This window comes from Anarrhichthys ocellatus, unplaced genomic scaffold (assembly GCF_004355925.1).
Source record: "Anarrhichthys ocellatus isolate YVR2014 unplaced genomic scaffold, GSC_Weel_1.0 scaffold44, whole genome shotgun sequence".
Taxonomy (NCBI): domain Eukaryota; kingdom Metazoa; phylum Chordata; class Actinopteri; order Perciformes; family Anarhichadidae; genus Anarrhichthys; species Anarrhichthys ocellatus.
The window spans coordinates 1,474,262-1,486,918 of NW_022280074.1; the positions used below are offsets into that span (position 1 = coordinate 1,474,262).

Here is a 12,657-nt window from a genome sequence, read left to right on the forward strand (position 1 = left end):
CATGGGTCGGTGAGAAAGGGCCTTTTAAAGTTAAAAAACAAGGGAGAAGGTTGACATGGACAGTTAAAGAAACAAGGAGCGCGAAAAGCTAATCCAGCAGAAACTATTCATGGTTTTTATAAAAGGACCAGTTTCTGTCCCTCTCTGGGTAAATGACCAGGCTGCTTTCGAGGCAGCGGCTCTGAACTTGATTACATCCTGATGTAAACTTAGTATTCAGGAAGTGCGTCACTTATAATTCAGAGGGAGGTCTGCCAAATGAAGGCTTTACTTGTGACACGGTTAACATCATGCACACAGACAGGGGGTAACCTCAATATACCAGAATACAGAGGTGAGACAAAACAATTGTTTTGCAAGTCTCAAGTCTTTGATGAAAACCTATAAGTCAAGTTGCATCTCGAGACATGAAAGTCCAGAGACAAGTCCCAAGTCAAGACGTAAGTTATCATGCACCCCTTACTACATTTAATGCCATAAAAAATGTCTCTCCCTATTAGTGACAGTTAGTATAATTAATAAATATATTAAATAATAATAAACCATTGGATTATCTTTCCAAGTCAACAGGTTTACGTCCTAATTATGTCCTGAGTTGAGTTACAAGTCTTTTCTGATTTTAGTCAACTCTCAAGTCATCATGACCTTAGTTTAAAGATGCACGACACAGGCTAAATGAGCATACAGGAGCCATGCTGTCTGTCCACTCTCCGTGGCCCGCCTGCAGTCTCTTCACATTCTCGATGTCCTCCAATACTTTGACTAGTTCGCCAACTCCAAAAGTGTTCACCTAGTGGAAAGAAAGATGGACAAACTTACTACGCTATAAAAATCAGCTGAAAAAACAAACCGATAATCCAACTGAAGTTCTGAACTACACCAGATCCCACTGTAAGACCCTCTGGTTCTCTGTTACTCAGTACCTTGGTGAGGGCCCCAGGATGGAAAGTCCAGCGGATGTTGTTGCTGTACTGGACTCTGACGTCTCCTCGGTCAGTGATTCTATGTACAGTCCCGATCCGGCAAATGTACTGCAAACACAAATAGACTAGTTTCACCCAGGGCTGTGACCTTAATGTTCCATTTAGCAGCTGTGATTGGAGAATTGGACGCTCCGTTTCCTTTCACTCTGTTGCACGCCAACATCCATCTGAGCCACTTATATAAATAATCTGGATGCAAGGCTCAAGAGGCTCGTGTGTTTTGACTGTGAGGGCATGTTTATGTCTAAAACATAAAGAGTACATACTATGCGCAAAGGACAAAGACAACTTCCTGGAAAAAACATGTTTGTACACTTTGTACTTTTACGTTATAGACAAATTAAGCAGGGAGTTTATTGTATCGTCTGTTGTGAATATGTTTGGAATTGTGCAATTTGTCTTTCTGGCAGAAGGGAAGACTTTAATACCTCAGCCATTTTGGGGTTCCACCCTCCGTGGCCCTCCTGCATCTGTCGCAGGATCTCCACCTCCAAGAGACATTTGACCTTGTCGCTTTGCTGGAAGGAGTGGCTGTCAGCACTCTCCTGGTGCTGCAGCTCCGCGTGCTCTCCTGGATGGACAGGTGTCATGTTGGAGACTTGTGTGAGACACAACACTAGAAGTGTATATGTCTATGTTTTCTAATAACATTTATATTTACAGCGTTGTAATGTTCTAAAATGTCATGCAAAAATACAACAAAACATTACAAATATACGCGACATAAACTGACACCAAATATGTTTTTGATGAACCAGTTCCTAAGTGGAGGGCTGACTTCCACTTATCTGCAATACGTGACATAACAGACTAGTATCAGATTGTTCATGAAGGCCAATATCTGCCAAATATACTGCTTCACGTCTAATGTTCCCTTAAACAACTGAGAAATAAATGACTTGGAGCATACTAAGAAACAGGAATGGGTCTGCCTTACCGAGCTTTGGTAGGTGGTCTTTGTAATAGAAGCCTCCTTGGCCGTCGGACACGTATTTGAGGTCTACTTTGCCCTTGTGGCCCATTCGGTAGACATTGGTGGTGCCATTGGACCAGGAGACACTGGCCACGCTGCGACCAGACTCCGTGTCCCAGCCGCGAATGTCCACTACCTTCCCAACCTTACCCTCCCCGCCTACACACACAAAAATGCACACATACAAACACAAGATATGCGAGAAACAATAAAGCATCGCTGTGTGGGAGGAGTGGGAGATAAAAGGCAGTGAAATAAAAATGCATCTCATTAAAGAAGGAAACGTTGTTAGATAGAGATTGGAGCTCGGTGTGTTGTGATCAGGAGAAAAATGTGTGAGCAACAGAGAAGCACATGTAATTATCCACAGCCAAATTTGACAAGCACAATGAGGACATATGAGACAAATGAGATGACAGACACAGAGGTGTGGAAGAAACATTTTCCCTGTAGAGCCATAAAGTGTCAGTCACTTCCATTTTCTAGAGCTAGCCCAGTCCAATCAAACACCTGACAAGACACAATTCCCCATCTTGATTCCAACACATAAACATCATAGTGAAAAACAAGAATCACCGTTAAACAATAAAAAACATTTCACAAGAAGGTCTCAGATCTATAGAACAAGTTTCATGGTGTAAGAAAACTCATGTTGGACCATTAAAGTCATCACGCTGCCTCAGCGCCTATCCACGCCAGCTAAAGCAGAGACCCGTACAACTACACGGTGGGCTGGGGGGGTTTCTGAGCATGCTCGGAGCTTCCTGTATGTGCTAACCGCATACACCATTTAAGCCCGATGAGTGACTTAACCGAAACCCCAGGGCGTTGATTTTGGACTCATTCGCTCTAGCCCATAAAAAGGGAGCGTTGCTATTCTCAGAGACAACGATGACCCCCAGATCAGGAAACATTAAAGACACATTAGCATTCCCTCTTTTTTTCCTAACAGGAACATTAAAGGGCTTTAATTTAGCCCACTTATAAAGGGCTTTCAATTATTATTTAAACTATTTCAAATATTAGCCAGCTGTATCTGAAAGAGGGCCAATTTTTTTTCTAAATAGCAACAATGTTTGTCACATAATGTAAAACTGCATATATTAGTGGAAGCCATAATATCCATTCTCTACTTTCTTAACACCTGAATCATACACTATATTTTAAGTGAAGGGGCTTCTCAGTTTATGCCACTACATAGGGCTGGAAAAAGAAAAACAAAGAATACAAATGTTAAAGAACAAGGACTCTGTAAAGACAGGCACATCTGTGGAACAGACTCAGATGAGTCACTGGCAATATAAATGCACGCAGACACACACACACACACACACACAGACACGACATTTTGTGGGTTAAAAAGAGACGTGAGGTTAGAATGTTATTCTGGGTTGTGGATGGTGAAACACTTTGAAGACGTACAGCTCCATGCTCAAGAAGGTAGGGGGCCTGCTGAGTCGGCAGCACCAAGTTAGCGGTTTGGAACAGGTCCCCCCCCACACCACACACACACACACACACACACACACACACACCACTCACCGTCTTGGTTGCCCCAATCCCAGTCAGGTCCACGAACCACTTTAACCCCCTGGAAGATTCCTTTGAGGATGATCCGTGGGAGGTTCTGCCTCGGTGCCAAGCACACTCTGTGATAAGAGCATGGAGACACAGCTGAACAAACTGCTCTACGGACTGTCCAAGACAATGTTAAGACCTGATATGAACTCCTCAATATCAAACATAGTCCAAGTATGCGTATTAAAAACCCAACGAAACAATGGAACAGCTTTGAATCTGTAGCAAGCCTCGGCAGAAACAAGCCCCAAAAGTCAGTATCAAAGTACTTCCGAGCAAATACATTTCTTCATTAAACACTTAAGCACCTCCAAATCTGAGGCCATGATGCTCTGCCGGAAACCGGTGGATTGCTCCCTCCAGGTGGGGACGGAGTGCCTACCTCAAGCGAAGGAGTTCAAGTATCTCGGGGTCTTGTTCACGAGTGAGGGTAAGATGAAGCGGGAGATCGACAGACGGATCGGTGCGGCTGCAGCAGTAAAGGAGGCGCTGCACCGGACCGTCTTGGTGAAGAGGGAGCTGAGCCGGAAGGCAAAGCTCTCAATTTACCACCCGGTCTACGTTCATACCCTCACCTATGGTCACGAACTCTGGGTCGTGACCGAAAGGACAAGGTCGCGGCTACAAGCGGCCGAAATGAGCTTCCTCCGTAGGGTGGCCGGGCTCAGCCTTAGAGATAGGGTAAGGAGCTCGGTCATCAGGAGGGAGCTTGGAGTCAAGCCGCTACTGCTTCGCGTCAAAAGGAGTCAGCAGAGGTGGTTCGGGCATCTAATTAGGATGCCTCCTGGACGCCTCCCACTGGAGGTTTTCCAGGCACGTCCAACTGGGAAGAGACCACGGGGAAGACCCAGAACACGCTGGAGAGATTACATCTCCCAGCTGGCCTGGGAACGCCTCGGGATCCCCCAGAATGAGCTGGAACATGTTGCAGGTAAGAGGGAAATCTGGGTCAGCCTGCTTGGCCTGCTGCCACCGCGACCCGACCCCAGATAAGCGGAGGAAAATGGATGGATGGATGGATGGCATTAAACACTGGTCATGATTAGGGATTCCAGTTATTAAGGTTTAAATATTAGTCAAGTGACTGATTGATCAGTTAATCATTACAAGCTTATGAAATGCAAATCATCTAGTGAAAAACATCATTGAGGACCAATGGACACGCTACAGAATTTTGAAAAATGCTGTCGCAAAACTCCGATGAACAGATGAACAAAAAGCCCATTAACAGACGGACAGATCAAAACTCAACAGATTCATCCTGTGTAGCTTACAGGCTTTCCTGAAGAACAGACGTATGATAAAACTGAACATGCAGGACATATTAGATAAAACCCAAATGGATACTCTAAACCCAGGTGGAGTTCTCATGTACACATGCATACATTCATCATGCCTCACCATAATACATAACGTGCACAGTGCTACCTGTGGTGAACCGGTAGTTCTTCCACAAGTGGTCAAGAGATAAGCAGGATAAACCCTCCTTAAAATGAGATATTTTTTCTGATAGGATTTCCGCATAAATAAAAACAAAAATCCAGGAAACCTATGCAAAGCTGCTTTGATCAGTGTCAAAACTTGACTATCTAACGCACTGACCAACAGCCTCAACTTCATTCAAAGATTCAGACACTCTGACATACCTGATGGTGAAGATTTGATCAGATCTTGGTGCAAACGAGCTGCCTATTCCCATACTTCCTCGACGAGATCAAACCCCAGCTTCCATTTAAACCGAACAGGTTTTTGGATAGACTCAAAGTCATATAAAATCCAACGGGCTCAAAAGAAGAGGAGAGCCTTGCGAGAGCTGTCGTCCTCAGGGAGCCTCATCGAGGCTTTGCTGCTCCCACGTTTCTCTAGCGCTGGGCTTTTGCTTAAAGTTAGCGTTGGCTGACTTCATCCCCCGTCACTGGCCGGATTTTCCAGGTTCCTGGGTGTGATAGCAGGAAACGGCAGTACATTTGGCTCCTAGAGCCAAGTAACGCTAAATCTCGACGCAGGTCTGGGCTTGGACAGGTCTGTGTGTCTCTGTAAACAGAGCTTTGAGCCTAATCCATGGAAAGCAGAGCTATCAGCAAGCAGGCCAGCAGAGCATGCGCCTGTCATATACGGAGATACAAGAACCTATGTTGCAAATAAAGTATATAGGGTCTGTACAAACTCATTGTAAACTTCCTGAACCTGTAGCATTAAGGGTCATAAGAGAGAATTTGGCAACCTGTGCCAACGTCGCCACGGCACAAAGCTGATTTAGTACAGACCGGAAGGACTGATTGAAAATATATAATACTGGTTTATGACGGGAGACCTGATTAGTGGGAGAAAAGACTATTCCCAAAACTCGACCAAGAATTATTTCAGTCGTAAAGAGGATGGAAACTGACAGATGTCTCTGGAAACATGACCTCAGACTGTGACCTGTTGTTTGCCAGAGTAGCTACTCTGAGAAAGACAACAGCTCTTTCAAGGGATCAAGACTTCTAATCCTGCTCAGGCCAAATGTCACACACACACACACACACACACACACACACACACACACACACACACCCTGCTCCTAGACAGGATCAGACCTACGCCTACTCACACGACGGCTGGGTCAACAGTCAGCCGGAAGCAAGCTTCACTGTTTGAAACCATTTGTTTTGCAGAAATCACCAAAAGAAAGTCACAAGAAAATGAGAATTTGCATAGCAAGTGGTGGCTGTCAGAAAAATACAGGGAGGGTACGAGTTGGTGTAACAATACCAGTTGTGGGTGGCTCAGAGCTTTCCCCTTAAAGTAAGACGGCCCTGGCTTCAAATCTTAAGTTTGCATTTACTGTACTTACTGTAATGTGTCGGTGGACCCTTTACTATAGTGGAAACACAAATCCAAACCCTTTTCTATTACATTGAAAAAGACAGCGGACAGCAGCAATTCTGGCTTGCAGACTGAGAAGGCACAAGAATAACTCTGCAGGCCTGGAGTGGGGTCGGGGTTGGATGGTGCTCCTTAAAACGTTACGACTATAGCTGCAGTGTAGCTTGCTGTGCAAGGGGAGGATTAGGCATTGCGTTGACCGAATATGTCCCCTGGACCTGCGTGTGTGTGTTGTTTGTGTTGAAGAGCCGATTAACCAGCTGCATACCAACCACCTCCTCGTAAACACATGGTACACGCATATGCTGCCCTAAGCACCGTCAGCATGTACACACACACGTGTGTCAAAGCGCCGTAAACGTATTCACTTTGAGCAAAGGCAAGATTCAGAACACTGAGCGGCCATGAGTGGCGTATAGCCTCGCAATGTTTGGATCAAAAAACAATAATAAATAATCTATAATATTCTAATATCCTGAAGATTCACATTAACAAAGAAAAAAGCCCCTAATGAGGGTTGAGAGAACACACATCATGTAATGTAACGCTGGTACACAGCTTGATGCTTCATGAGCAGCACCTCGATTTGCACCTGTTATCTATACACGTCTTTTAGGAAGTTGAAAATGCTAATATGCTAATCCGCACAGCTGAGAGTCTCAGCATGCTAATCTATTTCAATCTGTTGTAATTACGACGGAACACTCATGTACAGCACATTCGGCTCTGGTCTCACACCATGTCTGTGGTGGTGTTGCAGCTCTAGTGCCAGTGAGTTGCAGCAGTTCGTCGCGGTGACAACTTCCCATTGTCCCCTCAGGACACCGATGAAGTTTCTCCCCACAGTCTGTCAGTGAACTACAAATAGATCTAGCCTTCTTAAATAGTCATTAAACCCTCACACATGTTTGGTCCACATGTCCCTCTTAACTATGTTAAGCCCAAACTCCAGTCTCCTTACATAAATCACTGCTGGCACAACAAGAAGCCCCACTCGTTATAAAACTAAGCTAAATTTGTCTTTCCAGGCAACTATCAAGCGCGTCCCATGACAGCCAGATTATAAATGAGTCTTTTGAAATGCTGTCGGTGAAATATGGGTCAGTGCGGTCCGGAAATAAAGAAGCAGTGTGCGTTTAGCAGCACGTAATGTGGAGTGCTCCTGTTTCACTCATCCGACGAGGAGAGAGATTTATGTTGATCAAAAATCTTTTTCATTTCCTTAAAAAAAGTATTTTAATTTGTTTTTGTTGCACAATCCGCGGACATTCACTAGTTTCCTCAACAAGGGGGCAACAAATAAATTAGATTACACTATGTTACACACTCAGCAAAGCAGCAATCAATGTTTCTTCTAATCTTAAACCTTTGAGTTTGAAAACTTGTACATAGCTAAACAAGATATAGAGAACCAATACAAATGTAATCTTTAATATTTTAAGTTCGGACTCAATTCCATTCAAAGTTTGCGTTTTTACTAAAAGTTGTCTCTGTAGATTAAATTTCAATCCAATTGAATACCACAGTGTCAAACACAATCTGTTCACGAATATGTAGTACTTCAAAATGTGTTTGCTGAAAGCTGAAATATGATTTAATGTCACCTCCAGGGGGTGTATGATGGCAAACCGAACACAGATTGGAGAATTTAGAGAAACTATTAGAACACCGAGAGAAGTAAAAGAAGTCTCTCTAAAGGGCACTGCTGTCATTACGTTGTATATTTAGAGCGGCCAATGATTCACACCAAACCAACATCCTAAGCGCTGTCTACAAATGTATAAATACACACAATACTATACAGAAGCCAGGACCAGTGACGTTTGAAGTCATTTACATCACGGCTGGTTGACTGACCTCGGCTGAGTCACATTCTTTTCTGCCACTTATGGAGAATTCATGCCTCAGAATCAATAAGAATAATCTCCCCCAGAGCTATAACTGAGACAGGCCCCGGCTGTTATCAGCGACGTCGATCCATTAAAGCGTATATTCATCCATTTAAGAAATGTAGTACAGAAGGAAATCCTATAATATTCTTGCTATAATAATCTTAAAATGACCAAACAGCTAATTCTGACAGTAGGATTGAGTATTCAAAACACTTTTGTCTGTGGTTTTAACATACGCCTTAATATTACACAACTCAATGATATCACTGAATCGTAATCTCGTGACTAATTTCAAGTATTCTAAGTTTAGCTTTGTCTAAATCAAATGTTACGCATCACAGCTGCTTTGGATTCCTGTACAACCTTTAAATGACTCAGATTAAAGATGCGGAAAGTAGCACTATCTGACACATTTATTCATGAAGGCGGGTTGCTTTACTCATCATCTTTTCTAACCCACGTCAACGATGATCAAACACATCAGATCCTCATCTGTCCGTGTATTGAAAACTTAATTAAAAAGGTCTCCTTGAACTAACTTGAAAAGAAAAATGGCTGGTCAGAATGTGAATGGGCGAGTATTTGTGCAGCGTCCACAGATGGAAGGCAGTGACCTGTTTTGACCTGTTCGGAGGGTTACATAAAGCAGTTTGTTCCACCAATAAAAAACAACCCCACAATGAAGGACACTGCTGAGCCAAACATTTGGGCTTCAATGACAAATCAATACTTCTGAAGAGAAACTGTGGTGGGAGACGAAATGAGATTCCAGCTACTGTCAGAACGCTAAATAATTACTGCAGGCCGGGTTTCACTTAAAGCCAAAATCTGTAACTGGTGTGCAGCTCAATTTCCACCTTAACCATCAGAGTCAAAATGGTTGGATGTGGACCCAATATGACTTGAATTAAGACACTTCTCATATCTAGTCAGGATGTGATCACAGAAAACACAACAGCAGGAAGTGAACCAGCAGAGAGATTGCAAGAATACTGGATTCAAGTCATGACCAGGTCAAGATCTGTAGCGAGGGGTGTAACGATTCATTTGCTGCACTGCTGTTTTAATTAAACCATTTCACTGACATTTAAAAATAGTGAACGTCTGTGACAGTAATGTTTTTAATACAAGGTCAAAGTCAGAAAATCCCAAATCCTACACAGAGGCTTTAATGCAAATACACTTTTGTACCCAATAGCTAACTAGGGATCTATTATTATTATTATCTATCTTTGATCTAATCAAATAAGCTAAAGAGTAACAAGTCTTGATTACCCCCCCCCCCCCCCTCCCTGTTTGCACCTTTCATTGGACAGCAGGCACAGGAAAATACATGGAGTTGAGTTAGACCTGGACCAGGCTAAACTCTAAAAGAAATCTGGGTCGTACATATCACCTCGTTAAAACGAGAACAGGCCATCCAGCTGACATTCAGACAGCGCCGGAAGCCATTTGGAGCTTTACTGTGAACTGATGCAGAAGAGTGGATTCTGAAGGGAGAACTCCGGTAATCTGGATACGTAGGCTACTCGGAAGCAGCTCGCTAAACATTCATCCCAAACAAGGCCACGTGTGGTTTGCCGAAGCTGACTTAAGGCTAGATGTTAATTTAAAAAACTGTCTTTTGGAAATAAATGATATTATCTGGACGGCCACTGATAAAAGATCCTAAACACAACCAGGCAATATATCAAGTTTACCATTATAAACGTAGTAAAACAAGCAGACATGTACAAAAGTGGAAAACCTGACGACATTGCTGAAGCCCTGCCTTGACCTGCTGTCCTGTGTAAACAGAGGGCAGACTAACGATAATTAATTGGAGGAAACGACACTAATAAGATCTTACATCCTGTGAGAAACGGAGACCTTGTGACGGACGACAACATGATTAGAATTTAAACAAGGATCAACTGTGCTGGGGAAGTGGCGGCGCAGTACTCACGGCTGGGAGTGCGCTGTCTCGTAGCGCTCGAAAGCGTGGCCGAGGTCGTGCTTGTTGTTCATGTAACACTGGGTGCACAGGTCATAGTCGAAGCACACCTTGCACTTCCATCGCATTCCCATGATGCCGTGCTTCTTGCAGCTGTCACAGATGATGTTGGAGTGACGCACGCCTGGAAAGGGGAAGGAGAGGTGGGGGAAGAAAGGTGAGTGTGGTTATGACTTGTTACTTATCACAGCGGCTCGTATCATGCGATGTGGAAGAACTGAGGCACAAGCACCATGACACAAATACCCCCCACCCCCTTCGCTCATCATCTCTTCTCCTCTTCCTCTTCTTCTTTCACTCCATTAAAGGGCGAGCTTCTGAGGCAGAAAAGTGTTGCTTTAAAATAGAGCACAATGCTAATGAGTCCTGCATTATTGTATGTGTCATTCAAGTCCAGAATAGAGCTGGATGGCTGATGTGAGAGATAGTCTTTAGTACCATAAATTGGGCTTAAAATGAACCCCTGTATTTTAATCGTAGGGCTGTAAAACTCTACAGAAACCCAGGATGATGACGATGTCTGATGAGGTTAAAGGCAGCATTGGATTGCAGCCGCTGATAGCGCCGTGAATTACACATCACTTGCAACCGTTCTCTGCACCGTATCACGGTCTGAATTACAGCTTAAACGTGGCCAGAGCGCTTTGCCCCTTTCTTTTGTGTCTGATTGCAACTATCCACGTGGCAAAGTATGAATGTGCTTGAGGCCAATGCGTCGCTTGTGAGGGGTGAGAGTCAGCCTGAGGCAGAGGTCTTGTCAGGAGGGGCTCGTCAGAGCGTCTCTTCCATCCAAACCTCCTGAGGGCATTTAAGAAATAATGTATGCCCAGGATTTGGTAAAGGAGAGAGGGGGAAGGAATAATTGGTTTATTCGTTTATATAATAACCATTTTTCAATCTTGTTTTTTTTTTCTCATGTATTTTTCAGTATTGACACTTATGGGAGCTTTATTATTTTTCTTGTCATTGCATCCCAAAATAAATGAGTTTGAGTGGAGACCATTTATAAATGAGCATCAGTAACCACAAAGTCTCTGAAGACGCCAATAATTTCACTGTAACTGCGTGTGGCTAATAGCGCTAGTCTTTGTGAATTGGACTGTTTGAGGCTAATTTGCATCGAAAGTGGGAAGTTTTGCACCAAATGTTGCACCGAATATCAACTAATTTAAATATGTGCAAATAGCACAGGAGCGCTGAGATGCTATTTGCTTGGCAGCGCAGTTAGGGGTCCATTTCCCCGTTTGTGGGTGCTTTAATATGGTTTCCTTTTGTCTCATTTCTGCATGTTTAGCGGCATTAAATGCTTGGTCCCATTCAAAGATAAAGTAATAATAGAAGATCTTTGTAAAGAATCTAAATCATTTTGGAATACTACAAGTACATTCCAACCTAGAATCAGTTCTAGTTGGCTCTGGTGTTGTAGTACAACCCCAGTCATGAGTGCTTACCGATTTGAGCGTTATCATAAAGCAGCAGGTCAAAGGAACCCTGGTAGCCAGTGCGGTAGTTGGTTCGTGTGCCGCTGTCCCACTGCACCACCACGGTCTTGTCTGGCGTCGTAGTGCTGCCCTGCCGCCCGATCTCCACCACGGTGCCCACGTGGCCCTCGCCGTCATCCTGGTTCCCCCATTTCCAGTCCAGGCCACGCACCGCGCGCATGCCCACCTCCATGCTGCCTCTGCCGGGGCCCGGCCCGGGGGCCGAGCGCGACGGCCGAGGCCTGGCGGCGCTCTCGCTCCCGCTGCTGCTGCGCCTCCGGGGCTTCCGAGCGTGGCTGGCTCGTGCCGCCGATATCGCGGGCAGGGACGGCACCAGGGGTGTTTCAGGGAACAGGTCGGGGGTGACTAGAGGAGAGAGAAGAGAACGGCCCAATGAAACCTAGAAGCAGCAGCAAAGTCACAGCAGGACACTGCAGGTACAAAAGACGTAGATACATTGGTCAAACAACAATATAAAATATAATGCACTAAATACTGGCATCTTCTTTTACATATTCAATACTTAACATAACAGCTGATCCTCACCAACTGGTCTAAAATCCACAGCAAAGCTTTACTCAGCCCACAGAACATTTTGGGTTCGTTTCCACCGCTTTCAAACCACACAACCTGTGTGTTGCCTCACTACAAGTCTGTCAGTGGCAGCTGAGGGACTCATAAAGCAACATACCATATGTCTCATTAATTTCAGAGCAATGCTTTTTCTCTTTGCTGGTGGATCATTCACTGAAGGCCTTGCTGTGTGTCATGGCACATTTCTGGAGAGAGCAGCTGGACACGACTGCTATGCCCTGCTGCGCTAATCAGACCCTGACCTGACCCACACACACACACACACACACACACACACACACACACACACACACAC

General features: G+C 44.4%; 1 protein-coding gene across 4 annotated transcripts in view; it reads right to left on the reverse strand.

Moving 5' to 3' along the window:
- Positions 1-12,657, reverse strand: part of mib2 (MIB E3 ubiquitin protein ligase 2) — a 52,190-nt gene that overhangs the window by 28,769 nt on the left and 10,764 nt on the right. For 3 of the 4 annotated variants that reach the window (XM_031868887.1, XM_031868888.1, XM_031868886.1), the window contains exons 2-8: positions 11,739-12,134; positions 10,240-10,411; positions 3,499-3,605; positions 1,921-2,115; positions 1,412-1,554; positions 924-1,031; positions 686-790 (exon numbers count right to left, since the gene is read on the reverse strand). In XM_031868887.1, coding sequence (XP_031724747.1) covers positions 686-790; positions 924-1,031; positions 1,412-1,554; positions 1,921-2,115; positions 3,499-3,605; positions 10,240-10,411; positions 11,739-12,134 — 1,226 coding nt within the window. The remainder of the gene's footprint in view (positions 1-685; positions 791-923; positions 1,032-1,411; positions 1,555-1,920; positions 2,116-3,498; positions 3,606-10,239; positions 10,412-11,738; positions 12,135-12,657) is intronic. The other variant, XM_031868889.1, reaches the window with a different exon arrangement.